Genomic DNA, 27,106 nt, shown 5'->3' on the forward strand with positions numbered 1-27,106 from the left:
AATTCAAGATAACTTTACAAGAATAAAGAGACCTGAGTAGAAATACTAAAGGGATACACTGGGTACCTGTGAAATCTGACCCACAACAATCAACCCCAAAATGTATCCAAGTAAAACTATTAGATTTTAAAGATAAAGGAAGAAATCCTCAGGGTCTTCACTCAAAGAAATAAACATAAGATCCAAGGGCAAAAGAATTGGGCTGCATCAGACTTCTCAAAAGCTACATAGAAAGCAAGGCAACAAAAGAACTGAATCTTTTTAAGACACTCAAACCAAGAAAGTGTGAATTAAGATTTTTATATCTAGCCAAGCTACCTTTCAAATATCAAAGCTATACAGAAACAATTCTAAATATCCAAGAACTCAAGGAATACTGTGCTCTTAAGGAATCTACTAGAAAATGAGCTTCATCCAAGAGATAAACTGAGGAAACTTCAGTAAAAGGATTGGTGATAAGCATTTGCTATATTCAATTGTAGCTCTAAGACAAAAATAAAGATGGGGCGAGGTGGAAGAATGATATATAAATGCTATATGTTTTCATAAAGTAGAAATAATGCAACTGAAAAACTGAGAGGAAAAGGGATGCAGAAAAAGGAAAATAGAATAGTTGATTCAATAGTTGAATGTCATAAAGGCAATAATGAATTAAAGTATGGCATTAAAAACTGTCAAACCAGGCCAGGTGCAGTGGCTCAGACCTGTAACTCCAGCACCTTGGGAGGCCAAGGTAGGAGGATCACTTAAGGCCAGGAGTTCAGGACTAGCCTGGGCAATACAGGGAAAACCTGTCTCTACTAAAATAGAAAATGAAAATAACAAAATTAGTCAAGCATGGTGGCTGTAGCCCCAGCTATTTGGGAGGCTGAGGTTGGAGGATCACTTGAGCCCAGGAGTTCAAGGCTGTAGTGAGCTATCATCATGCCACTGCACTTCAGCCTGGGAGTGAGACCACATCTCAAAAAACAAACAAACAAACAAACAAAGAAAAAACTGACAAAACAGCTGAGTGTGGTGGTTCCCACCTATAATCCCAGCACTTTGGGAGGCCAAAGGTGGGAGGATCACTTGAGGTCAGGAGTTTGAGACCAGCGTGGGCAACAAAGAGAGACCTTGTCTCTACAAAAAGTTTTAAAATTAGCTGAGCACAGTGGCTTATGCCTCTAGTCCCAGCTACTCAGGAGGCTGAGACAAAAGGATCACTTGAGTCTGGGAAGTTGTGGTTACAGTGAGCTATGATCAATCCACTGCACTCCAGTCTGGGCAACAGTGCGAGATCCTGTCTTAAAAACAAACAAATGAACAAACAAACAAACAAACAAACCTGACAAACCAGAGGGTGAAAAGTTAAATGAGAAAACAGAAGAGAGGGCGTTTTTTAAAGGTATAAAGGTAACCACTAGAAAAATATAAACCTTCCTTTAAAAATTAATAAATAAAGCAAAGAAAATCCATCACACAGAGAAAGAAATGCAGAAAATATAACACAATACATATAGCAGTTGTAACATAAAATAATAGGATGGAGTTGAAACTATAAGAAAGTAAGCACTGCAATCCCTATATAAGACAAAGTAGAATTCAAATCAAAAAGCATTAAATATGACAAAGGACAATTTTTAATGCTAAAAGCCACAAGTCACAATGAAGATATAGTACAACCACCTTTGTAAAGCAAAAGAAAGTATAAGAAAGGATATAATAGCTATGAAAGCAGAAACTGGCCAGGCACAGTGGCTCACACCTGTCATCCCAGCACTTTGGGAGGCCAAGGCGGGTGGATCTCCTGAGGTCAGGACCAGCCTGGCCAACATGGTGAAACTCTGTCTCTACTAAAAATACAAAAATTAGCCGGGCATGGTGGCGCATGCCTGTAGTCCCATCTACTCGGGAGGCTGAAGCAGGAGAATCGCTTGAACCCGGGAGGCGGAGGTTGCAGCGAGCTGAGATCACGCCACTGCACTCCAGTCTGGGTGACAGAGCAAGTCTCCATCTCAAAAAAAAAAAAGAAAAGAAAGCAGAAATTAATGATATAGAGCGAGAATCAAGAAGTTTTATCTATAAAAGGCCAAATAAGTAAATATTTTAGGCTTTGCAGGCTGACATTCTGTCACAACTACTCAACTCTGCCTTTGTTCAGTAAAACTATTTATGAAAACAGGTGACAGGCCAGATTTGTTCTGCAAGTCATAGTTTGTTAATCCCTGATATTGTGAGACAGAAAAAAAACAGTAGATCCAATTAATAAACCAAAATCTTAGAAAAACTAATAAAATAAACAAACCACTTAGCTAATTTAATCTAGAAAAGGGGCAGAAAATAAAGATAAAGGGAGAAATGATCACTGAGACAGAAGAAAATTCAAAAAGTTACACAAAACTACTTTGCAGATCAGTGTACAAATAAATTTTAAAACGTAGATGAAATAGGCAATTCGTTGGAAAATCTGGTTTACCAAAATTGACTCCATTAGATAGAAAAAGCTTAAACCGACCAATTTCCATAGAAAAAATTGAGAATGTCATCAAGGAATAACCCCATAGAAAAGCCCCATACCCAGATCATTTCACAGAATTTGATGGATTCTCCCAAACCATCCAAAATCAGATAGTCCAAATGCTATGTGAATTGTCCCAGGGCATAAATAATGAAGGAAACTTTAAAAATTCTTTTTATGAAGAAAGGAAAATACCAATGCTTAAACCTGATAAAGATAGTGTCAAAAAAAATAGAGAAAAGTATAGACCAACATTACTCATAAATATTGGTGCAAAAATACTAAAGAAAATATTAGTGAACAGAATCTAACACCACATACGACAATACACAATGACCAAGTGGGATATATTACAGGAAGGGGTAGGAGTGCGAGAAAGGGAAAAATTTGAAATTATATCAAATTTAAAAATTATAAGTAAATAAAAGTTTTTAAAATATCTTGTAGTTAGCTTTCCTTTGCATGGTACTAAGGAATATTTTAGACTAAAAAGTATATGACCCTTTCTCTGATTTCAGCCTAGGAGAGAACAGTTTTGGAGTCTGTGTCTATAGGCATGATTAGAAAATGAAGGCCCTGAAAAGAATGAGATGAATCTATTGCCTTCAGAGCCACTTAGAACCCATTTAGCGGAAGGCTCCAATTCTAAACAACTTATTCATCTTTATGAGTAAAGGTAATGGATATGGTCCCACTGAGCTTGATCTACAAGGTCACTATCTTATCTGTTAAAAGAACAAACATTTACTCTCTCCATACTTGGCATATTCAGAAGATTGTACATTCCTTGTAAAATATATACCAATTTCTGGCTTGACCAACTGCAAGTAGGGGTTTCTCAGGCTAATGGTTTTTAAGAAAAGGAGGTAGACTTCAGGCGTAACTCTTCAACCACAGAATACTGTTATAACATTTATCATTCTGTGGAAAAATATCAGAAACAACATTAAATGATTTATGGTCTTAATTATCTTTTGTTTGGACTTTAATTCTGTGAACAGGAATCCGTTATGGGGGAAGTTTTATATAGTCCACGTAGATCTCAAATTATGCATGCTGTTCAAAACCTGCAGCAGAAAGCCACCTTAAGAGTAATGGTTTTCTACTAGGGCTTTACTCCCCGGGAAGAGTGCTCTGTTCCTTCTCCTTGTAGGATTTTTTTAAAACTTACCAACATTATTTTCGGAATATCTAAATGCATGCAATCTTCTGCTAAAAAGAACTGAATAAAAACATTCTTTTGTACATAAATAATAGTGGTTTTTAAATCTCTAATTAGAAGTAGCCTATATAGACAGTTGGCTTTGCAAGCTAAATATTGTCAAAAAGAATGGCTATAAATCAACTATCCTGAAAGCAAAGTTACTATTGTATAACTCTATAAATAGTGGTATCACCTTAGTTATCCTTGATTTACATTTGGGGAGCAGTTTATCTTAAACAGGGCAACAAGATATAATATGGTTTAAAGCTGGGAGCTTTACTGTTATTTTATTGAAATTTTTCTTTAGACAAATTTGGTATCTGGTCAGAACAACTGTGAAAATTTTCAGGCTAAACACCTGTGACTATATTATGTGGAGAGGAATGGGTTCAATCACCCATTCACTGGCAGAGCAGACTCAAACAATTCCCTTGGCTCAGCTCCCTAGGCTCAACCTTTCAACAGAGGAGGGCAGCCTTCAATTCAAGCACAAGTCCTTGTTATTCAATTGGCAGCACAGAACAATTGCTCCCTGGGTACTTATAAGAGAAAACAGTTGCTAGCTCAGTGACGCCAAACATTCATCAAATCTCAGTTGAGGGAAACAATATTTAGAAAACAATGCTTGAAAGGAATGGACTCCAGTCATACCTCCAAATAATCTAAATAACTTAATCCTACCCCTGAATCAAGCCAGATCAGCAAACAGCAGGCATTTCTAATGCATCTTTTCTGCCACTCTATATTGAATTGTACTTTTCTGTGTTCAGGGGCAATATAAAAAAATAGCCTTATAAAATCCTCATAAAATGCTGCTCAGACACTGTCCTATTTATGAGACCCCCTGGAATCAGAAATTCCTAACTGATTCTTAAAATTGAAAAAGAATTGTGCTTCTGAAAAACACTGCTTCGTTTTAACATTATGGACAATGCAATGGTTCCCTTTCTGGCTGGATGGGAAAACTTAAACCTAAATTTGTGAGGCACTAATGAACAAGCAAATAGGTTATAAGGGCATGAATTATCCTTAACCTTATTCTTAAATTTTTATGTCTCTGTTTTGGTTTTCTTTCTTCTTTAGCCTAGACATCTAACCTATTATCTTTTATTTTATATACCCATGCAAGTCACTTAAAGTCTTTCTTAGAAATAAGACAGAATATAAATACTCTTTTGTTTTAAAAAATTCTACATTTAATAACAATGTAATGAATCACAATGGAAAAGATCAATAGATTTGACTGTATAGTAATCTAAAACTTTTGTATGTCAAAAACATCATAAACAAAATTGAAAGAAACCATAAAACAGAAGAAAGACAACATAAATAATAATCAAAGAAGTTATGCTCTCAGTATATGAATAAACTATGTCCATAAGAACACAAAATTTGATCAATAAATAAAATAATAATGGTAAATTAACCAAGAAATTTGGACAAATTGTTCCTACAAAACAAATGAATTTGAAGGAACCTAAAAGTAATTTAAATTGCTTTCCTAACTTAGACTCCTAGAACTATAATGGACCTTTCCTGTTCAAGATAATTACAGAGGTCAGTGGCCTTGCTTGAGTGTATTAAAGGTTACTATTTACCTATCTTTCCAATTCCATAAGGGAAAAGGTAATTTTGGCTTCTCCCTATTCCCTAGATGTTAATCCTCAAGGAAGGAACAGTAAATACGTAATCTAATTGGTAAGAAACTGCCATTCCTGGAGTCACATTTCCAAGTAACAAGTTCATATATTACAGGTTGCCACCCAAACAAAATGCAGACTTGCTCTCTGGGACCCGCCTGTGCACAGGTACAAGGAGCACTCTGGGTATCTCCGGTCTCCAAGAGGTAAGCAACCAGTGTCTGTCACCGCCCTTTCCTCTGCTTTTCAGCCTGAGACTGGGTGGGTAAGCCAGGCAAGGCTCCCTTACAGACCCAACTGCCCATATTTCCAGGGGGAATTCCAGCAAGTAGGAAGTTCCACTGGGCCACAATAGCTAAACCTCATCCTTCAATATAGCTTTCACCTGAAATTCAGTTTTGGAGGGAGTTCCTGGAAATTTGCCCAGATCAATAAAGTTGATACTCTACTTGTCATTTATCTATCTGTTTGTCCTGTTAATCTCAGATGGAAAGGAGAGGTAAGATTCAGTATCTCCCTGCAAAAGACAGATATACTGACTGGGGCCTTGAGTATAAAGATAAGAGCTGCCACAGGGGAGCAAGGCACCATGACGGAAGATGAGAGCTCCTGGTCTCTGCAGCTGGAATTCAGGAACAGATAAGGTAGGTAGATATCTGATTACCAGGAAAACTTTGCAAATCAGACAAAGCTCTAAGACATAGGCTTTTTACGCAGAAGCAGATGGAATTATTTTAGCTACCATTTTTTTTATTTCAATCTTTCTTTTCTTATTATGTCTCCGCCTGCAAGAGCTTTGACATTGCCCAGAAGTAGCTAAGGTTTATGTTAGAGCAATGTGACTCAAAATGTGGACTGACAATATCAGTAAGGCCTGAAAGCTTGCTAGAAATGAAAATTTGCTCCCCTCCCCAAAGGCCTACTGAATCAGAACCTCTGGGATGGGGCCCAGGAACCTGTGTTTTCATAAGCTCTCCAGGTAATTATTACACTTGCTAAAGTTTAAGATGCACAAAGGGAGCAATGGTGGGAGGTTTTAAAGAGCATTTTGGGGAGCTAGATATTAATAGACAACACTAGATTAGCTTGCCAAAATTCCATTTCTCTTCATATTGTTTGGAATTTCATCCAGGGCTAAGGAGAGAACTGCAGAAAGACTGGATCCATGGTTTCTCCACAGGCTGAGTTCACCCCCACACCAAGGGCTTTTAAATGGCCCTGGATGATCTGTTTCACAGAAACTCAGACTGGGGATTCTAGATAAGAAACTCTTTGGGGGTCAAAGTAGAAAAAAAGTCCAGTGGAATTTTACAAATTCAAATGCTAAAAAGAAATAGCAAAAAGTGTATACCTAGAACTCTGTTCCTAGAAATGAGATTTTCCCCATCTCTGAAAATAGAATGAAATCAGTTTACAAAACAGGTTTTGGTCTTGCAGATAGGATAAGATTAGGGAGAAAGGATAAGATTAGGGAGAATAAAATAAAGTGAAGGAAATAACACTAAGAAGAAAATTTGAAATCATATTGGTCCAGTTAGAAAAATATGACAAGGAAAAGTTTTAAATAGGGGAGCGAGAATAGGCATTAATGAGAACTCTTCGTTTCTTCCTTAATAACTGGAACTGTGATGCTCTATAGTTAAAGAAATGTGAACACGTTTAAAAAGAGAATGATCAGTGAATGATCAGTGTAGAATTCTTCAAGCATCACTAAGTGAGTTTCAAGGTGGCATTGTTTTTGTAAGATGGGGCAACAGGTATTGCACCGGCTATAAGGACATCTGCCTGGGAAATAGAGCTGTATTAAACAAGGTCCAGGGAGAATGACAATTGATCAAGCCCAGGCCTGGGTTTAGGCTGAACTGAACAGGAAGAAATGCCTCCTAGTGAAAATGAAAGTGGCAAGAAGGTATTTTAACACTGGATGTTTATGGCAGGTCGAGAGCTCTGTGACATCATTCTTTCTCTACAGAGACCTCTGAGGCAGATTCCAAAGTAATATGTGAGGAGAACAAAAATCTAAGTCTGAAAACAAAAAGCAAATATAGAGAAGGAAAATACTAAGACCTAGCAAAAGGTATGAGTCCCACCTGGCAATAAAGAAGGAACAGAAACAACTTAAATGGAAGGGTAAAGGCTTAGAGCTGAGCGGGACCTGCTAAGTAGGAATGTTCTCAGAGGGACCTTAAACATTGCAGGCTTATCTCTCTGATACAGAAAAGGAAGTGGGAGCAAGAAGAAGTGTTTCAGTTTCCATCAAAGAAGCACCGACCATTTAAGTGTTGGAAATTCAATACCAAGAAGGTAGGGCTTGGGCGAAAGGCCACTAGCCTAGGGGATTTCCTGGACCTCATCAGACCAGTGAAAGTTCAGGTTCTGGAACCCCAACAGCAGCTCACAGATCAGCTGAGGGTAATTCCCCATGGGAGACAAAGGGGAAAATCTCCTAACCAGGAAGTAGGACTCACAGGCAGACATTCAATAATAGGAGCCTGTGGAGTCCAGAACTAAAACAATTTGGGGGATCTTTCTGGGTTTAGAGAAATTCAGAGAAAAGAGTCAGAAATGGAGACAGGGAAGGAAGCATGCAAGATGATGCATTTCACTTGAAGAGTTTCCTAAGATAAATGTGGGGTGTCCTGCCCAGAAAGAAGGGAGGCTCTTTCACTAAACAGATAAAGATCTTCAGCAGTGGTGAAGCTTGGGTAGAAATAGGGCTCAAGGGAGCAATGACAATGGAAAGGTTTTAATCTTTGGAACGGGCATCAAGAAAGATCCAGAGCCACCACTGCAAATGTCTAAAATTTTCAAGGAGAGTACAGTGTCAAAATGAATCCAACTACCCTGATGAGAAGACATTTCCCAGTCTAAGTTTAAATTGACGCGTGGTAGACTCCAGACTGCTTGGTAACCTACAGAGGCTGAACTATGGCATGCTACCTTATACTTACTACCAGTAATTTAGGGAGGCAAAGGAGAAGGTAACAACAGGCTTCTTTCTGAACTTGACACCATGGGCCTCTCATTTATTATACTCATGCTAGAGTTTAGACCTCATCTCTCACCACTGTCCCCAGCTCTCTGCTCCAGCCATACTGGTTTCCATGACACTCCTAGAATATGCCAAGTATGTGCCTGCCTCAAAACCTCGGCATTTTCCAGTCTCCTATACACCAAAGGAGTAGCATCTATTACAAAACAAGATTCCGAGGTTTCAACAGCTAGAACACACTCTCCATTCAGCAAGACACTCTGGCCGAGACTCAGCAGAAAAGATGTAGGATAGAAAAAATTGGGGACTTCATGCCTTTACATTTTAGTTTATTTTACAAGGAGAGGTGGATTTATTTATTCTTTATTTCTTTATCTGAGGAGATCTTGCTCTGTTGCCCAAGCTGAAGTGCAGTGGCGCAATCTCGGCTCCCTGCAGCCTCAACCTCCCAGGCTCAAGAGATCCTCCCACCTCAGCATCCCAAGTAGCGGGGACCACAGGCGTGTGCCACCACACCCAGCTAATTTTTGTATTGTTTATAGAGACAGGGTTTCACTATGTTGCCCAGGCTGGTCTCAAACTCCTGAGCTCAAGCAATCCACCCGCCTCGGCCTCCCATAGTGCTGGAATTAGACATGAGCTACTGCACCCAGCTAGATTTTATTTATAGATTTTTATTTCTCTGAGAATTTAATAATTGGAGGGAATTCATATTCAATTTGCGAACATTACTATGCAGCTGAAAATGTGTTGGGGGGTAGGTTTATGATGTCATGAGGTACTCCTTGTGCAAACTCGGCTGATACAAACAGGACAAGGTGCCAGGCTCAATCTGATATGAAAAAATAGGATAAAAACTGAAGCCAGACACGGTGGTTCACACTTGTAATCCCAGCACTTTGGGAGGCTGAATCAGAAGACCTCACTTGAGGTCAGGAGTTCGAGAACAGCCTGGCCAACATGGTGAAACCCTATAACTACTAAAAATACAAAAATTAGCTGGGCATGGTGGTATGCGCCTGTAGTCCCAGCTACTCAGGAGGCTGAGGCAGGAGGATCGCTTGAGCCCAGGAGGTGGAGGTTACAGTGAGCCAAGATGGCACCTGGCCCTCCAGCCTGGGTGACAGAGCGAGACTCCATCTCAAAAAAAAAAAAAATGAATTTTCAGCCTCAGGTGCTATGTGGCTCTCATGAGTGTCTAACACATTTCAGAGTCTTTTTTTTTTTTTTAAGATGGAGTTTGGCTCTTGTTGCCCAAGCTGGAGTGCAATGGTGCAATCTCGGCTCACTGCAACCTCTGCCTCCCGGGTTCAAGTGATTCTCCTGCCTCAGCCTCCCGAGTAGCTGGGATTACAGGCATACACCACCACGCCCGGCTAATTTTTTGTATTTTTGGTAGAATCAGGGTTTCATCATGTTAGCCAGGCTAGTCTCGAACTCCTGACCTCAGGTGATCCGCCAGCCTCAGCCTCCCAAAGTGCTGGGATTACAGTTGTGAGCCACTGCACCCGGCCCAGAGTTTTCTAAATGCAAAGACCAAACTGCCCACCCTGACCCACAAAGAGCGGAGGTGAATATCACAGAGAGGCTTCAGGGAGGCAGCAGCAGGACCTACCCTCTTCTGCTGTTTTCCTTCAAAGGGGCAGCCTCTTCTGGTTGCCTGTAAATTTGTCTGATAAACCCACAGGATTAAAGAACAAAAGAAATAGTAGTGATGGCTGCACCACAGCCATCCCACTAGGGGGAGCTGTGGAGTTAATACAGCTGGCATCTATGTGGCTTCCTCAAAAGGCTGCAAGGGAAGAATTTCTAAGGAGCCTGACCTTAATCAGGCCTCTGTTCTCTATGTCAAGTTAATGTGCTTATGCATGGCCCAGTCCTGAGGCCGTATTGCCTGCCAGTGCCTGACACAGTGGGACCCACGTTTCTGGTCTCCTGGAAGTTCGTTCTAGTTGCCGACAATGAATACCCTTAGGGTTCAGTTGTCTTAAATTTGGGGTGAGAGATAAAATGCTTTACGGAATTCTCAATTTAGGACTCCCAGGGAGCTCTGAATAAATCAGTCCACCCTTGGTCTGTGCCCTCTATGAGCCAGTACCCTTCAGGGAAGGGGATAAGTGGTAAGATTCAGGCATCCTGAACCCCAGACACAGCTAACAAAGTTTGTTAGAACTGGAACCCCTGTTTCTTGACTCCCAAACTAGCACTCTTATGCCCGCCCACACTGCTCAATTCACACAGGTAATTTGTCCTGAGGCACAAAAAAGAAAGACATCTACACCCACCTGCTGGGGGAGTTGCTATTGTTATTTGCACTGAGTGCAGCTTAGGAGATCTCAGCAGGGTCACATTCACCGTATAATCAGTCATAGGGTACAGATCCAAACACACTACAGGCACTTGTTCCCTCGTTGTGAAGTTAAATGACGTTGCGTGAGAAAAGTTAGCCAGATACCACCTCTGACCGAGAACGGTAAACTGTCATGAGATTAAAAGAAAGTGTTGTATTAGATTTTCCATTGGCTAACAGGTGCCTAGACTATTAGCAAAATGGAGTTAAAGCAAGAAAGTTCCTTTTATTTATCCTTGCCCACTTAGAATTACTTTTAAGACAATAGCAAGCTAACCTGAGGAAGGACTTTACAAAGCTACCTTACCTGTCCTCACAATCAGGTATAGGACCAAGCTTAATACGCAAAACTACATCTCAGATGAAGAAAATGTTAGTCTATTCTAAAATAATCCCTTGATTATAACGCAAATGAAAGAGATTACATTGGAGCTAATGGGCAAAATTTTTTTTTTCCTCCTTCCCTTCTGAATAGTTCGTTCTCTCTCTCTCTCTCTCTGTCTCTTTTCTGAGACAGGGTCTTGTTCTGTCACCCAGGCTGGAGTGCAGTGGCACAATCTTAGTTCACAGCAATCTCAAACTCCTGGACTGAAGTGATCCTCAGCCTCCCAAGTAATTGGAACTACAGGCACACGCCACCACACCTGGGTAATTATTTTTACAATTGATTTGTAAAGACAGGATCTTACTTTGTTGCCCAGGCTGGTCTCGAACTCTTGACCTCAAGCCCACCTCAGCCTCCCAAAGTACTGGGATTACAAGTGTGAGTGACTGCACTCAACCAAAATTCTTTTAATTTCTTTTCATTGTAAGAAATCCATGGACAATCCTCATAGAACAGAGTACTTAAACTACGTGGGTTCCTTAACCCTACCCATGGAAGAAAAAACAAAAACAAAAACATATGGGGACCACTCCAGATTATGCATTCAAAGCAAATGCCATGGTACTTCACTGGATCCTTCCTATTAGACCTCTGGTAAAAGGGCTTTTGATCCATGGAGTCATATCACACACTGTCACCTAACCATCCTCTACGCACTGCCAGCTCCAGCAGGGAATTACAGGGAAAAAACTTTCGTGAAGGTCCCATAAGTAATATGATCAGCCCTTGATCAGTTAGGGTGCATTAGCTGGTGGAGACATATGCTTGGTGTTGCCACTGATGCTAGCACAATTGTCTATACCACCCTCAATCCCTCCTTATTCCTGTCAATCACTAACTCTTTTCTATCAATTTCGACAGTCATCCAAGACCCTGACAGGTGGTTCACAAGGATTCTTCTCTCTCAAACTCTTCGAATTCTCTTGGATAACTTAAAGGTCCTTACAGATAAACCATCAAATGTTGGCCTCAGAGTTCTTTGAGCTCAATGCTATGAACTTCCTTCACTCCACTTCAGCCACCCATATCCATGGCCACAACCTAGACTATGCTATCGTCAGAGCTCCTCCTCCATGGTCTGGCAGTCCCCTATTCTTCTGGACCACTTACTAGTGAGGCGTAATGTGTTCATGCGTGTTTAGGCAATATGTCTATTTTCTTTAGCAAACCGCTTTTAAATATTGACTTTTTTCCAGTCAATTTAAAAGTGTTTCACATGTCACACAAATTAACCTTTATCTAACATTTTTTTGTTGTTGTTTTTTTAGACGGAGTCTCGCTCTGTCGCCCAGGCTGGAGTGCAGTGGCGTGATCTTGGCTCACTGCAAGCTCCACCTCCCAGGTTCACACCATTCTCTTGCCTCAGCCTCCCGAGTAGCTGGGACTACAGGCGCCCACCACCACGCCTGGCTAAGTTTTTGTATTTTTAGTAGAGATGGGGTTTCACCGTGTTAGCCAGGATGGTCTCAATCTCCTGACCTCGTGATCCACCCGCCTTGGCCTCCCAAAGTGCTGGGATTACAGGCATGAGCCACCACGCCTGGCCAATTCCTACTTATTTTCTGACTCAGTATAACAGTCTTTGCTTCTGGTTAAAAAAATTGTACCTGGCCTGGCAAGTGGCTCACATCTGTAATCCCAGCACTTTGGGAAGTCAAGGCAGCTGGATCACCTGAGGTCAGGTGTTCGAGACCAGCCTGGCCAACATGGCAAAACCCCGTCTCTACCAAAAATACAAAAATTAGCTGGGCATGATGGCGCATGCCTGGAATCCCAGCTACTAGGGAGGCTGAGGCAGGAGAATTGCTTGAACCTGGGAGAGGGAGGCTGCAGTGAGCCAAGATCATGCCACTGTACTCCAGCCTGGATGACAGAGCAAGACTCCATCTCAAAAAAAACAAAAAAATTGTACTTGGACACACACACACACACACACATGCACACAAATAAAATCTCTATTTTTATACTTATTTACTTTTATTATTCTATTATTAATTTACTTTTTGTCAAAGCACTCATTATACCATATTGTAGTTGCTTATTTACCTATATATTTCTATCAGTTTGAATTGGAAACTTCCAGGTCCTAATACATGATATCCTTTTGGTAAATAAAATTAATTAATTAATTTTGGCCTGGGCACGGTGGTTCACACCTGTAATCCCAGCACCTAGGGAAGCCGAGGCGGGTGGATCACTTGAGGTCAGGAGTTCGAGACCAGCCTAGCCAATATGGTGACACGATATCTCTACTAAAAATACAAAAATCAGCAGGGCATAATGGTGCACACCTATAATCCCAGCTACTTGGGAGGCTGAGGCACAAGAGTCGCTTGAATTTGGAAGGTGGAGGTCGCAGTGAGCCAAGATCACCTCCCTGCACTCCAACCTGGGTAACAGAGCAAGACTTGGTCTCAAAAAAGAAAAAAAAATTTTTTTTAATGTAATACTTACTGAGTTTACTCTCTACCAGATGACTTGCTAGGCACTAAAAATGACACAAAAATAAATCTCAGTTCCTGCCTGAATTTACTTATAATTTTACTCATGATGTTTAAGAAAAAATCAAGTTAAATGAGGGTCAATAGCCATCCAATGAGTTCCTTAAAATTCCATGCCCACCTGGGCGTGGTGGCTCACGCCTGTAATGCTAGCACTTTGGGAGGCCAAGGAGGGCAGATCTTCTGAGGTCGGGAGTTCGAGAGCAGCCTGACCAACATGGAGAAACCCCATCTCTACTAAAAATACAAAATTAGCTGGGCGTGGTGGCACATGCCTGCAATCCCAGCTACTCAGGAAGGCTGACTCAAGAGAATCGCTTGAACCCGGGAGGCGGAGATTGCAGTGAGCCGAGATCATGCCACTGCACTCCAGCCTGGGCAACAAGAGCGAAACTCAGTCTCAAAAAATAAAAATAAAAAATAAAAAAATTCCATGCCCAAATGTGAATCTGATAGCAAAATAAGCTGTATGATTTAATGCATTAAAATAAAATATAAGCTTGAAATGCCAGGTACAGAAAATGATAGCAAGTCACCAAATGTAGTATCTTTCTTCAAGTTAATACCTCATTTACATCCATCTCACATCTCACATCCATCTCTAGAAACAACAATCACAAACTGTCTAGAAGTTCATTCATTTTTAAATACTTTGGATACTTACTTGGAGATAGCCCAAATTTTTAAATGACACAATTCTTTAATGGAAAGCATAAGAGATCTCCTTACTTGGTACATGTGTTCTGATCCAACTTTCCTAGAACGCCTGTTCAATTTCAAACAAGTTTCATTAAATATTGAAATATTGAACCTTCCATTATCTTCTAAGAGATCATCTTCTAAAAGACAAGAGAGAAAGTTATAGCTAGCTTGCACCATCTTAGCAAAATGCATCATGGCTGAGTACAAGTGAAACTCTGACACCTTAAGAGAGCCATTTGGGTGTTTAACAGGAATAATATTAAAACTGGCATCAGCAGACTTAGCTTCAAGTCCTGGCTCTCCAGCTTCTCAATTGTAATTACCTTAGCTAAGTCACTGAACCTCAGTCTCCTTGTTTGTAAAATCAAGTAATTCAGCTTGCTTTTCTTATGTCACAGGCTGCTTAATCAAATGAAACATTTAAAAATTGCTATAAATTAATAAAGAAAGCTGTGATATTTTTAGAAAGTTAATCCTATCACTTGGATCGTCCATAGTAAAATGTCATGAAGGTAAGCATAGCAGTAGCCAGAAAGTCTGAGAATAAGGAAAACGGCAAATAAAAATCAAAGGCTATAGATTTAAACTCTCAGAGCAAGTGCTTTCCAACCTAGAAAATAACCAGAAAGTAGATGACCAAGCAAGAGGAAATTTGCTTTCACAGCAGACAGTATTTCAAGAGCTACTCAGCTGAGTACTAAGGCAATAAAATAATCAGAAAGCAGACTTGTTTTAACCATTGTACAGAAAAAAGTCATTTCATACCTCCTGCAGTCTAATTCATTCTTACAACGTTCTATTTTCTTAATGTAGTTTAAAAGGATAGATTTGTTACTAATGAATTAAAGAAATAACAGAGAGTCAGGAATAATATCAGTGATTTTCAAGAAAAAGCAAATTTCCCAACAAACAAGACTGCATGTTTTCTACCAATGAGAAAGGTGTAAATGTCTACCAGAGAGAAGCTATTTTATAACTACCTTTTATGTGTATTTCTCCCGTGGGAGTTTCTGCTACCTAAGAATGAGAACAATAAATTATTTTAGTCAAGATCAGAATTGTCCACAGCATTTTCAGTATCACTGACATATTCAGCACAAGGCAACTAGCTGGGGAAAAGATTCCTGCCTATAAATGGAAAGTGTAGAAAGATGGTTATGAGAGAGAATTTGAAGACCTATCATATGTGCTCTCCTTTGTCTTCACAACTTTTATTTTAAAGATTTCATAAGGACATCAGAAATAAAAATGGTCACATGTATGCATGTGATTTTGAGGAATACCAAGTGTCTGCATGTAAGAAATGCATGTATGTAAGAAATACCACATAAAGCTTCTGTCTCTGTACAGGCAGAACAGAAGCAGAAGTACTGTCTGCACAGTTCACATCTCAATATGATTTTCACATAAGATAGTCATTATCGTCTGAATTCAGGGGAAGATGGCAATGTGAACAACGGCATCTGGCTCCCACTTCCCACGCCCAAGCCTGACAGAAGTGATGGAGAATAAGTAAAAATGGGTCAAAATTTGCATCTGGGTTGGAAAGAAGGGTCGGTTGCCATACACAAGGCGGAAACATGAAGACATTTCAGCTTAGCACAATATGGAAGGGCCCGGGCTAAAGAAAGACCCTAAGACCTACTATGCAACCTGGCTTCCAAGCAAAGGAATGTAGTCCCAAAGTTTCAAAAGAAAGAACTGGAGGAGAACTAGAGCCCATGGAAAAATCAAGACAGGTCACAGGACAAATCAATGACCCATGCTCCATCTGGAGCCATTTAGCCCAGTGGTTCCCAAACTGCACATCAGAATCACCCAGACATCAGCAGATTTGAAGTAATGCTTTGACATCTGTATTTTTTTAAGAGTTAGCCTGACAATTCTTCTTCTTCTCTCTCTCTCTCTTTTTTTAAACAGGGTCTCACTCTGTCACCCAGACTACACTGCAAACTCCACCTCCCAGGCTCAAGCAATCCTCCCACCTCAGCCTCCTGAGTAGCTAGGACTACAAGCATGCACCACCAAGCTCAGCTAATTTGGGGGGTTTCTTTTGTAGAAATAGGGTTTCACCATGTCCCCAGGCTGGTTTCAAACTCCTGGACTCAAGCCATCCACCTGCCTCAGTCTCCCAAAGTGCTGGGATTACAGGCATGAACCACCACGCCCCAACCTCACCAGGCAATCTGATAGGCAACAAGGTATATATTAAAAAAAAAATAGTATATATACTACTATTGCAACTGCTAATAATAATAATAGTAATAATAATAATAATAATAGTCCTTCTTTAGCCCACTGTAGATTAGTAATGGGGAAGGACTTCAAAGTAGAGGCCTCAGGACCTGAAGGTACCATCTGGCAGAGAGCCTGGGTTGACAGAAGGGGCTTGCCTCTTTCCTGCCTTGGTAGGCTGTAATGCCATAAAGAAGCCAGGCCCAAAGCCAACAGCTTCACCAATCATAGCAAAATGCTCAGAAATAAAGCACGGGGTGATGGGCTTTCTCACAGCTGCTGCCCAAAGGACACTGGGTCACCCAACCAGCAGTAAATCCTTCATACTAAGATGTGACGTAAACATACTAACACTATCCAATGAAAAGGAAGATCAAAGGGAAGGCCATCCATTTTATTATGAGGGAAATATCAGACCTAGACAGAACTTTTATCTTCTAAGGATAAGTAATCCAGAAGGGGGGAAAAAACTGCAATATGATTCTACAAAGAAGGAGAGGGAAGGAAAGGAAAATTGTGCTCGGCAGGCAAAGAATGAGCATATTTATAAAAAAGAAAATATTGAGCAAAAGAATGGTAAAATTAGGCAGCATCTGTTTCATACGGTTCAATAAAAATATTAAAAATAGATTCAAACAAGAGATAAAGGATTAGATAATAAAAGAACGTGACAGCAGAGAGGAAACTGGTAGAGAGAAGCAGAAATAAAAAGGGAACTAGATGAGACCCAAAGAAAAGGAAATGAAAGTGCAACAACAGAATTTAAAGTGCATTGGAAATGGTAAAGATAGGAAATGTCAATGCAAAAATGCATATTTGTGTAAGTGCACATAGAGAACAAACTTGTTATATATTCAAAGAAGGCAGAGGAAAAAGACATGGACAATAAAAAGGAGAAAATGGGAAACCAGTGTGGATGAACAAGCAATTCCACATAAGGGTATTTGAAGAGTAAAAAACAAACTTAAAAAAAAAAAAAAAAGCAATAATCAGAGATGTAATAAAAGAAAATGTTCCTAATATATAGTTAAACCAAATTCCAAAGACCAAAAAACTCACAGGGGGCCGGGCATGGTGGCTCATGCCTGTAATCTCAGCACTTTGGGAGGCCAAGACGGGTGAATCACTTGAGGTCAGGAGTTTGAGATCAGCCTGGCCAACATGGTAAAACCCCATCTCTACTAAAAATACAAAAATTAGCTGGGCATGGTGACACATGCCTGTAATCCCAGGCACTCAGGAGGCTGAGGAACAAGAATCTCTTGAACACAGGAGGCGAAGGTTGCAATGAGCCAATATCATGCCACTGCACTCCAGCCTGGGTGACAGAATGACTCAGTCTCAAAATGACAACAACAACTCACAGGGTACTAGGAAAACTTAGTGCAAAATATGAACATTTCTATCTGCCCACTACCCAGATGGAGGTTTCATGAAGAGACTTCTGTGTCACTATCAAATTCCCAATGCCTAAAAACATCAGACACATAATAGGTGGTCAATAAACATTTGCTGGGTACATTAATAAATGATTAATGTCTTAAATTTCATGGCTAAAGAAGCCTTCATGATACACAAGCTGAAGATCAAATTGCTTACATAGAATTTTTTATATTTTATTTATTTATTTGAGACAATCTCGCTCTGTTGCCCAGGCTGGAGTGCAGTGGTGCAATCTTGGCTCACTGCAACCTCTGCCTCCCGTGTTCAAGCAATTCTCGTGCCTAAGACTCTCAAGTAGCTGAAACTACAGGCACACACCACCACCTCCAGCTAATTTTTGTATTTTTAGTAGAGACAGGGTTTCGCCATGTTGACCCTGGCCACAGGTGATCCGCCCACCTAAGCCTCCCAAAGTGCAGGGATTACAGGCATGAGCCACCACACCTGGCCAGGATTTTTTTTTTTTTTAAAGAAAGTCACACTTTCTTCTAACCTTCTTTCAAAGCTTCCAGTTCCCAACATCAATATGAAATACTTCTAGAATTCCAAGAACAAAAGTTTATGACCCAAGAATTTTATCTTCAATTGAGCTCTCATTCACACGTGAAGGCAACAAAAGACATTCTCAGATCATCATGGACTCAGAAAGTATCCCATTCCCTCCCTGAGGAGCAGGCAAATCACCATACAGAGAGAGAAATAGAGATAGAGAAATAATAGAGAACGTGGTTTGAAAAGACTGTCAGTAAGCACTGAAACTATTAAAACATGTACCCAAGGTTAAATCATCGCTATCAAGGTTTCTATAAATCGATATAAGAATGAGCTCTTTGGAGAGATAATACATGTTAAAAATAAGAAACTGGTAAGATAATGCTATACTAAACCAATAACCTAAGAGAAGAGAGAGGGGAAGAAATAAAAGGAAGTTTTAAAAATAAAAGGAATGCTAACTTATCTCATTCAGGGAAAAGTGAAAATATTTCAGTCAATACTGGTGAAAAAAGAAATACACACTCAAATAGAATTTGTCTTTTTTAAATGTGATCACTTGTAGAAAAGAAAACAAAATCTATACTATCTGACTCATTGGAAAAGAAAATCTGTGTAAGAAAAAGAAAACAAAAGATACAGCAAAGTAGCATTAAAAAGGGAAAAAACAGGCCAGGCACAGTGGCTCACACCTGTAATCCAAGCACTTTGAGAGGCTGAGGCGGGAGGATCCCTTGAGGCCAGGAGTTCAAGACCAGCCTGGGTAATATAGTGAGACCTTGTCTTTACAAAATGAAAAAATTAAGTGATCTGCACACCTGTGGTCCCAGCTACTTGGGAGCTGAGGTGGGAGGACTGCTTGAGCCTGGAAGGTCAAGGCTGCAGTGAGCCATGGTTGCACCACTGAACTCCAGCCTGGGCAACAGAGCTAGACCATATCTCAAAAAAAAAAAAAAAAAAAAAAAAAAAAAAAGAAAGAAAGAAAGAAAAGAAAGAAAAAAAAAAGAAAAAAAGAGGCCAGAAGTGGTGGCTCACACCTGTAGTCCCAGCTACTCAGGAGGCTAAAGCACAAGACTCGCTTAAAACCAGGAGGCCAAGGTTGCGGTGAGCCAAGATCACGCCACTGCACTCCAGCCTGGGTGACACAGCGAGATTCTGTCTCATAAATAAGTAAATAAATAAATAGACAGATGAAAGGAATATCATATCACAAATAACAATGATGTAAGTTGGATAACTTATCTAATCAAAAATAAAAGTTTTCCAGAAAGGCTCTCAATACATGCTGTCTCCTAGAGTACATTTATAGTAATATTATTCAGATATCTTTCAAGAAGGAAAAAAAGTAGACAAAGTCATATCATGCAAATGCAAGCACAAATAAATTAAGAAAACAATATTACTTTCAACATATAATTCAAGGCAAAGGTATTAAACAGGTTAAAATAAGCCATTTGTTACTAGCGAAAGAATCTATAATAAAGATATCAGTCATGAACATAAAAATCATATCAAAATGTGTGAAACAAACCAATAAGAATTTCTAAGAGGAACAGAAAATGGCAATCCATGTTAAAAATAAACAAAAACCAGAAGTCCTGAATAACCTTATTAATAAAGTTGACTTAATAACAGATCTTATTCCCCTTACAGGCAAACACTCTACCTTATTATCTAGCACCTACTGAAATTACCAAACTTGGCCAAATGGTAAGGCCCAAGAAAATGTCAATAAATCCTCCAAACATACCAAAATGTAATAAAACTAGAAAACAACAACACAGTATGAATGTTACAAAGAAAAAATCTACCACTGTGTGCAATGTTTGTAATTAATTATTCAAAGGGGAAATCATAATAGTAATTATATAATGCTTTGAAAGTAAGGGTAAAGAGAACACATATTAAAACACTCATAAATAATTATTCCGTCAAACAGAAAATCAGAATAGCAATTATATCATGCCTTGAAACATGTATCAATGCCTAAAGAATTCTGCCAAAGCTCAAATCTGCAAGGGAGAAACATTAAAGACTTCTATTATCAAACAGAAAAGAATGAAAATAAGTTGAATTTTATTATGCATTCAACTCAAGAATTTAGAAACAGAACAATATAACCAATTTAACAGAAATATGGGCTGTGCACCGTGACTCACACCTATAATCCCAGTACTTGGGGAGGCAGAGGCAGGCGTATCAGTTGAGCCCAGAAGTTCAAGACCAACCTGGGTAACGTGGCAAAACCCTGTCTCTACAAAAAATAAAAAAAATTGCCAGGCATAGTGGTGCACACCTGCAGTCCCAGCTACTTGGGAAGCTGAGGTGGGAGGATCACTTGAGCCCAGGAGGTCAAGGTTGCAGTGAGCTGTGATTGCACTACTGTACAGCAACCTGGGTGACAGAGCTGGGTGTCTCAAAAAAAAAAAAGAAAAACAGAGAGAAACGTGGAGAAGGAAAAATAAAAACAAGAGGAGAAATTAGTGAGTTAGAAAAAGAAAAACAATTTTAAAACCCAAGAGTTCATTCCTTGGGGAAAAAAAATAGTAATAAAACACACAACACAAACCAATCAACCTCTAAAAAGAGAAAGAACCAAACTTAGAAGTCAGAATAACCTGGGATTATATAACCTATAACCCCAGAGGAGATGTAAGCAAATATTCCATATGACATTCTGCCAATACATGTAGTATATCAACCAAATATACATTTTTTAGAAAAATATAAAAATTGACCCAAGAAAATGTCAGAAACATAAACAGACCCAAAATCATGGAAGAAATTGACAAAGTTGTCAAAGAATCATCCCCTGAAAGGGGTGAAACTTCAACGATCTTTTGAGAAAATGTTCAACTTTAAAAGAAGGGAATAATTCAAACGTGATATAAAGTATTCCAGAGGGAAAAACAATGGAAAACTTCCCAATTCATTTTAAGGAAAATAGCATAACTCCGATAATGAAATCAGACAACAGAATGTCCAGGATCTAGAGGAAAAGAATGACAAGTCTTTATAATAGTGCATAAATAAACAGAAGACCTGAGTAGACACTGAGTAAATGTGGAAACATACCTTGCTCCCAGTTAGGATGGCTCAACATAAATCCTAATACTCTCTAGATTAACTTGCAAATATAATCCAATTCCCTTTAGTCCAGAGACATTAAATAACTCAGCCATGATCAGCCAACTCTTCAATACAGAGTTAAGATGCAAAACCGGATCTGCCTGACTCCAAAGACCATGTTTTTCCCAAGGGAAAGGAACTTGAACAGGTAATTGGATATTAGTAAAAACAGCTGACGCCAAACAGCAACCTGTCATCCTCACTGAACAGTGACAGGTGAGTGATGATCTTTTAAAGACATTTCCCTATAGTAGTTTACTAATAATTTTGTAAGGCTTCTCTGATTAGTTACCATATTAATTTTATAATATCTTTGCCTGCATATTATTTACTTGCAAAGAATTAATTTTGTTTTATTTATATACAAATGTCAAGAGACCTAATTTGTATAATCTCATAGCTGGTTTTATATTGTTAAGATAGGCAGACTTTTTCAACTATTTCTGCTGAATCTGTGTCACTTCCCAGCTACTCGGGTTAAGGTACAGTTTAAGTGGGATAGCAAACAGCTAATTAAGAACTTTCTCAACTCCTTCAAAATAATAAATGACATCGGCCAGCTGTGGTGGTTCACACCTATATTCCCAGCACTTTGGGAGGCTGAGGTGGGCAGATCACTTGAGGTCAGGAGTTTAAGACCAGCCTGGCCAATAAGGTGAAACTCAGTCTCTACTAAAAATACAAAAAAATAGCCAGGCACGGTAGTGGATGCCTGTAATCCCAGCTACTCAGAAGGCTGAGGCAGGAGAATTGCTTGAACCTAGGAAGCAAAGATTGCAGTGAGCTGAGATCACACCACTGCACTCCAGCCTGGGCGACAGGGCAAGACTCCATCTCAAAAAATAAATAAATGACATCAATTACTTGTCAAGGTTTGTCTACAGGGTTTTTTGTTTGTTTTCTGAGACAGGGTCTTGCCCTGTCACCCAGGTTGGAGTGCAGTGGCATGATCATAGCTCACTGCAGCCTCGAACTCCTGGGTTTAAGTGATCCTCTTGCCTCAGCCACCCGAGTAACTGGGACTATAGGCATGCACCATCACACCAAGCTAAATTTTCTTTTTTTTTTTTTTTTGTAGAGATGGGGTCTCACTGTGTTGCTCAGGTTGACCTCAAACTCCTGGCCTCAAGCAATCCTCCTCAGCCTCCCAAAGTGCAGGGATTACAGGCATGAGCCACTGTGCCCCACCTGTCTACAGGGTATTTAATTAGTCCTCATACCCATAACTAGAGCTTTTTTTTTTAACTTACTGTAATTGTCACAATGTTGTTAAAAACCCACGTGACAATTATGTAAAATGAGGTTTATTTCTACTTCTTAAAGCTCCTTCCTTCCACTCCTTTTTTCAGCTAACACCTACCCTCCTACACCCTAGGGGTGCCCCTGCTTCCACTTCCCCACTCTCAACTTGATCTCTTTAAAGCTGCTGGGTCAGCCTCCCTGGCACCTCCTCTTTCACACACAAGAGCAAGAAATGACTTTTTTTTTTTTTTTTTTTTTTTGAGACAGAGTCTTGCCCTGTTGCCCAGGCAGGAGTGCAGTGGCGCAATCTTGGCTCACTCACTGCAACTTCTGCCCCCTGGGTCCAAGTGATTCTTGTGCCTCAGCCTCCCGAGTTGCTGGGACTACAGGTGTGTGCCACCACACCCAGCTAAGTTTTTCTATTTTCAGTAGAGATAGGGTTTTGCCACGTTGGCCAAGCTGGTCTGGAACTCCTGACCTCAAGTGATCTGCCTACTTCAGCCTCCCAAAGTGCTGAGATTATAGGCGTGAGCCACCACACCTGGCCAGAAATGACTTTTGAGTTTACTACCAAAGATAAGCCACATGGCTACCCTCTGTTGCCTTGAATATTTGAGAGTGGACTGATCATCACCTAATGTTTTCCTTTTAAATGCCTTTTTATTACTTTCCACCTCTCCCAGAGGGCTCAGCTGAGAAAAAATACCCGAGAGCCCATTCAGCCTGGTACCAAGAGGATACGGATCTCTCAACCTGCTCTAGTTCTGTGGCTGGAGCAACTACATCTGAGTATAAATCTCAGACAGCAAATAGGAGCTCTCTGGCCCAGCTGATTCTGCAGCATACTTCCCCACATTCTGTGCTTAGCATTTTCTAGGAGGAAATGAGACTTCACCTCCACCTACCAGCTGTCTGGAAACCGACGACAGCTGGCACCGAGCGCCTGGGAGGTGCTGTGGAGATGTTCACAGTGTAGTTGGTGCCTGGGTACAGGGCTAGGCACACTTCTGGGGTCCTGCTGTCTGTGGTGAAGTTGACTGTCTCCTCATGAACTGATTCCATAGGGTCCAACCGTTGTCCTTTTATGGATATCTTTGAGAGGAAAAGACAAAGAGAACTCACTCTGACTCCAGTCAAAACAATCCAGGATTTGTGGCGCTGGAGCCCATTCTCCTACTATTCCATTTTATACTGTACTGCTCAGCCACGGAGCATTCGTAAGGTAAACCTGGTTTGCTGATAAAGTCTGATCAGCCCAGTGAATATTAAACCCCTAGAGGAGACATAAATGAGCAATGTCCCTAGGAAGTGCTCTCCTGCATACAAATGATCAAATGGAGACAATTGCAACCTGAGGACCATTGGCGGCACTCTGTCACCAAGTCAGCAGACGCTCCCGGGCTTGCTCTGGGGGAGTGAAATACAAGTGCTTGGAAACAAGCAATCGTGAGGATGCCAAATATAAACGCATCCCCCACACATGCACCCTGCTGAATGACAAATATGTTAAACACAAAATGCAAAATAACGAAATCATCCAGATATCTTCAAAAATTCTGTCCACTCTTTTTAAATGACAATGGGATCAGAAAGCAATTAGATTGAGGCCAGGCGCAGTGGCTCATGCCTATAATCCCAGCACTCTGGGTGGCCGAGGTAGGTGGATCACCTGAGATCAGAAGTTCGAGACCAGCCTGGCCAACGTGGTGAAACCCCATCTCTACTGAAAATACAAAAAATTAGCCAAGCATGGTGGTGCACACCTGTAATCCCAGCTACTCAGGAGGCTGAGGCAGGAGAATCGCTTGAACCCGGGAGGCCGAGGTTGCAGTGAGCTGAGATCCCACCACTGCACTCCAGCCTGGGCAACAGAGTGAGACTGTCTCAAAAAAAAAAAAAAAAAAGCAATTAGATTGAGAAGCTCTCACGGAAGCAAGTCCCTCTGACTCATATTCCCATGGGTGACGTGTCTGTCCTAGCACGAAAAAGTAGATCACTTTACTTACCACATATGAGATCTTGGGGTTTATTCTTCCTGAGTTTATTTGCCATCTCACACAGGTATCATTAAACACTGATACATCATTAATCTTTGTCAGAATTTCTAAAAGAGAAAAAGGCAGTCAACTCACAAAAATGCATCAATGGGCTTTAGGAAAATTCTAAAGGAGATCAGTCTCTCTGCACAGCTGGTATCTCTGCTGGTCACCATTCATCCTCAGAGGCAGACACTGAGTCAGGCAATGCAAGCTCTCCCAAGCCAATCACCCCACTTCTCTTCATCATGAATGAGTGTGGCCCATTACCTGACTTAGAGGGAGAGGAAAGATTCCAGCTTGGGTATAGGTCAGAATTCTAACCTGTGATTCACCTGACAGGCCACTGGATGCCACTGGCATTCCACTCTGGTAGAATGGAATGAGGCCCAGAGCTGGGTCCTCAGTGAGACCTTCCCTGGAACTGCACAGGTAAGACCTGCTTCCACCTTTCTCTTCCCAGCAGAATGATGGGAAACTCCTTCAAGTCACTGCTGTCCCCAGGGGGAAAATGACATGTCTCACCACACAGGACCACGCCTCAGAAACAGGTTGGGGCAAACTAAAGAAATTCTCCACAAGGTTCCTAGGTACTTCTGGGACTCCTGTAACTGAAGCTATTTAATCCTGGTCTATCAGGAGGCCACTGATTCCTCTGGGTTGTTCTGCTTCTTTTAAATATTCTGCATATATTCCAGGTAATGAATTCGGCAATGTGGAAAACCATATGAAGGCCTTGGTTCCCTGAAGTAACATAGTTTTCAACAGTCCCAGTCAACCCGCAAGTGGCTGTTCAGACAGGAAGAATGAAAGGGGATCTAGCTTTTTATTTCTTTGAAATCAAATTCCCAGCCAGGTGCAGTGGCTCACACCTGTAATCTCAGCACTTTGGGAGGCCAAGGTTGGCGGATTACCTGAGCTCAGAAGTTTGAGACCAGCCTGGCCAACACAGTGAAACCCCATCTCTACTAAAAATACAAAACTTAGCGGGGCACGGTGGCACATGCCTGTAATCTCAACTACTTGGGAGGCTGAGGCAGGAGAATCGCTTGAACCTGGGAGGCAGAGGTTGCAGTGAGCTGAGATTGCACCACTGTACTCCAGCCTGGGTGACGGAGCAAAACTCCATCCCAAAAGTAATAAAATAAAATAAAATAAACTTCCTACAAACAAGTAAATCTATCTCTACTTGCAAATGATATGATCTTATATACTTCTATATATAAAACTCTAAGGAATCCACACCAAAACAAGTATTAGAGCTGAGAAAGGAGGTCAGCGAGGTTGCAGGATACAAAGTCAATGTACAAAAATCTGTTGTATTTCTATACACTAGCAATGAGCAGTCCAAAGATGAAATTAAGAAAACAATTTCATTTACAATATTATCAAAAACAAACAGGCCTGGCGCAATGGCTCATGCCTGTAATCCCAGCACTTTGGAAGGCCAAGGCAGGTTGGTCACCTGAGGTCAGGAGTTAGAGAATAGCCTGGCCAACATTGTGAAACACTGTCTCTACTAAAAATACAAAAATTAGCTGGGCATGGTGGTAGGTTCCTGTAGTCCCAGCTACTTGGGAGGCTGAGGCAGGAGAATCACTTGAACCCGGGAGGCAGAGCTTGCAGTGAGCCAAGGTCCTGCCACTGTACTCCAGCCTGGGTGACAGAGTGAGACTCCATCTCAAAAACAAAAAGAAAAAGAAACAAAATTCCTGCAGACAGAAGCTGTCATACAATTATTCCTGGAGAAAGTTATCCTCATGTCACCAAAAAGGGATATTCCACAGCCCCAGTTCAAGCTTTCCCATTGAAGCAGGCACCTCTTAAGAACTCCTCAGCCTCTCTCAGCTTCCCCTGCTCCTTGTCCCATCCCTAGATGGGTTTTGACAACATGACCAGGTCTTGCCTCCTATTCTGGAGCTTCCCTGCTGCAGCATCCACACCCCAGCACATGCCATCTGGAAGTGCAGGAGAGTTAAAATGCCATGGGGACAGGAGCTGGTAGAGAAATCCTTCCTCCTTTCTTTCCTCTGAAGGGCTGTCCAACAAAGACTTAGTTTCTTCAGCATCTAAGGACACTGTCACACAGATGGGGTAATGCCCGCCCTCTGTGGAGACCAGTACAATCAGGCATCGTACGCTGACTCTCCTTCTTTCCCTGTTTTACTGCCCTTGGTTCCCACTCCTGGTGCCTGGGATTTGATTCTCTACTGCATAATAAATATAAACCCAATGAAAGGCTCCCATCTAAGAAG

At 40.8% G+C, this 27,106-nt stretch overlaps 1 protein-coding gene across 11 annotated transcripts in view; it reads right to left on the reverse strand.

The window, feature by feature from the left end:
* SUSD1 (sushi domain containing 1) overlaps nt 1-27,106 on the reverse strand; it is a 141,064-nt gene that overhangs the window by 51,084 nt on the left and 62,874 nt on the right. For 8 of the 11 annotated variants that reach the window (XM_063650288.1, XM_054500515.2, XM_054500516.2 and 5 more), the window contains 4 exons: nt 24,822-24,919; nt 23,721-23,907; nt 14,302-14,411; nt 10,622-10,814 (listed from right to left, as the gene is read on the reverse strand). In XM_063650288.1, coding sequence (XP_063506358.1) covers nt 10,622-10,814; nt 14,302-14,411; nt 23,721-23,907; nt 24,822-24,919 — 588 coding nt within the window. The remainder of the gene's footprint in view (nt 1-10,621; nt 10,815-14,301; nt 14,412-23,720; nt 23,908-24,821; nt 24,920-27,106) is intronic. The other 3 variants (XM_063650289.1, XM_063650287.1, XM_063650283.1) reach the window with 2 other exon arrangements.

This window comes from Pongo pygmaeus, chromosome 13 (assembly GCF_028885625.2).
Source record: "Pongo pygmaeus isolate AG05252 chromosome 13, NHGRI_mPonPyg2-v2.0_pri, whole genome shotgun sequence".
NCBI lineage: Eukaryota > Metazoa > Chordata > Mammalia > Primates > Hominidae > Pongo > Pongo pygmaeus.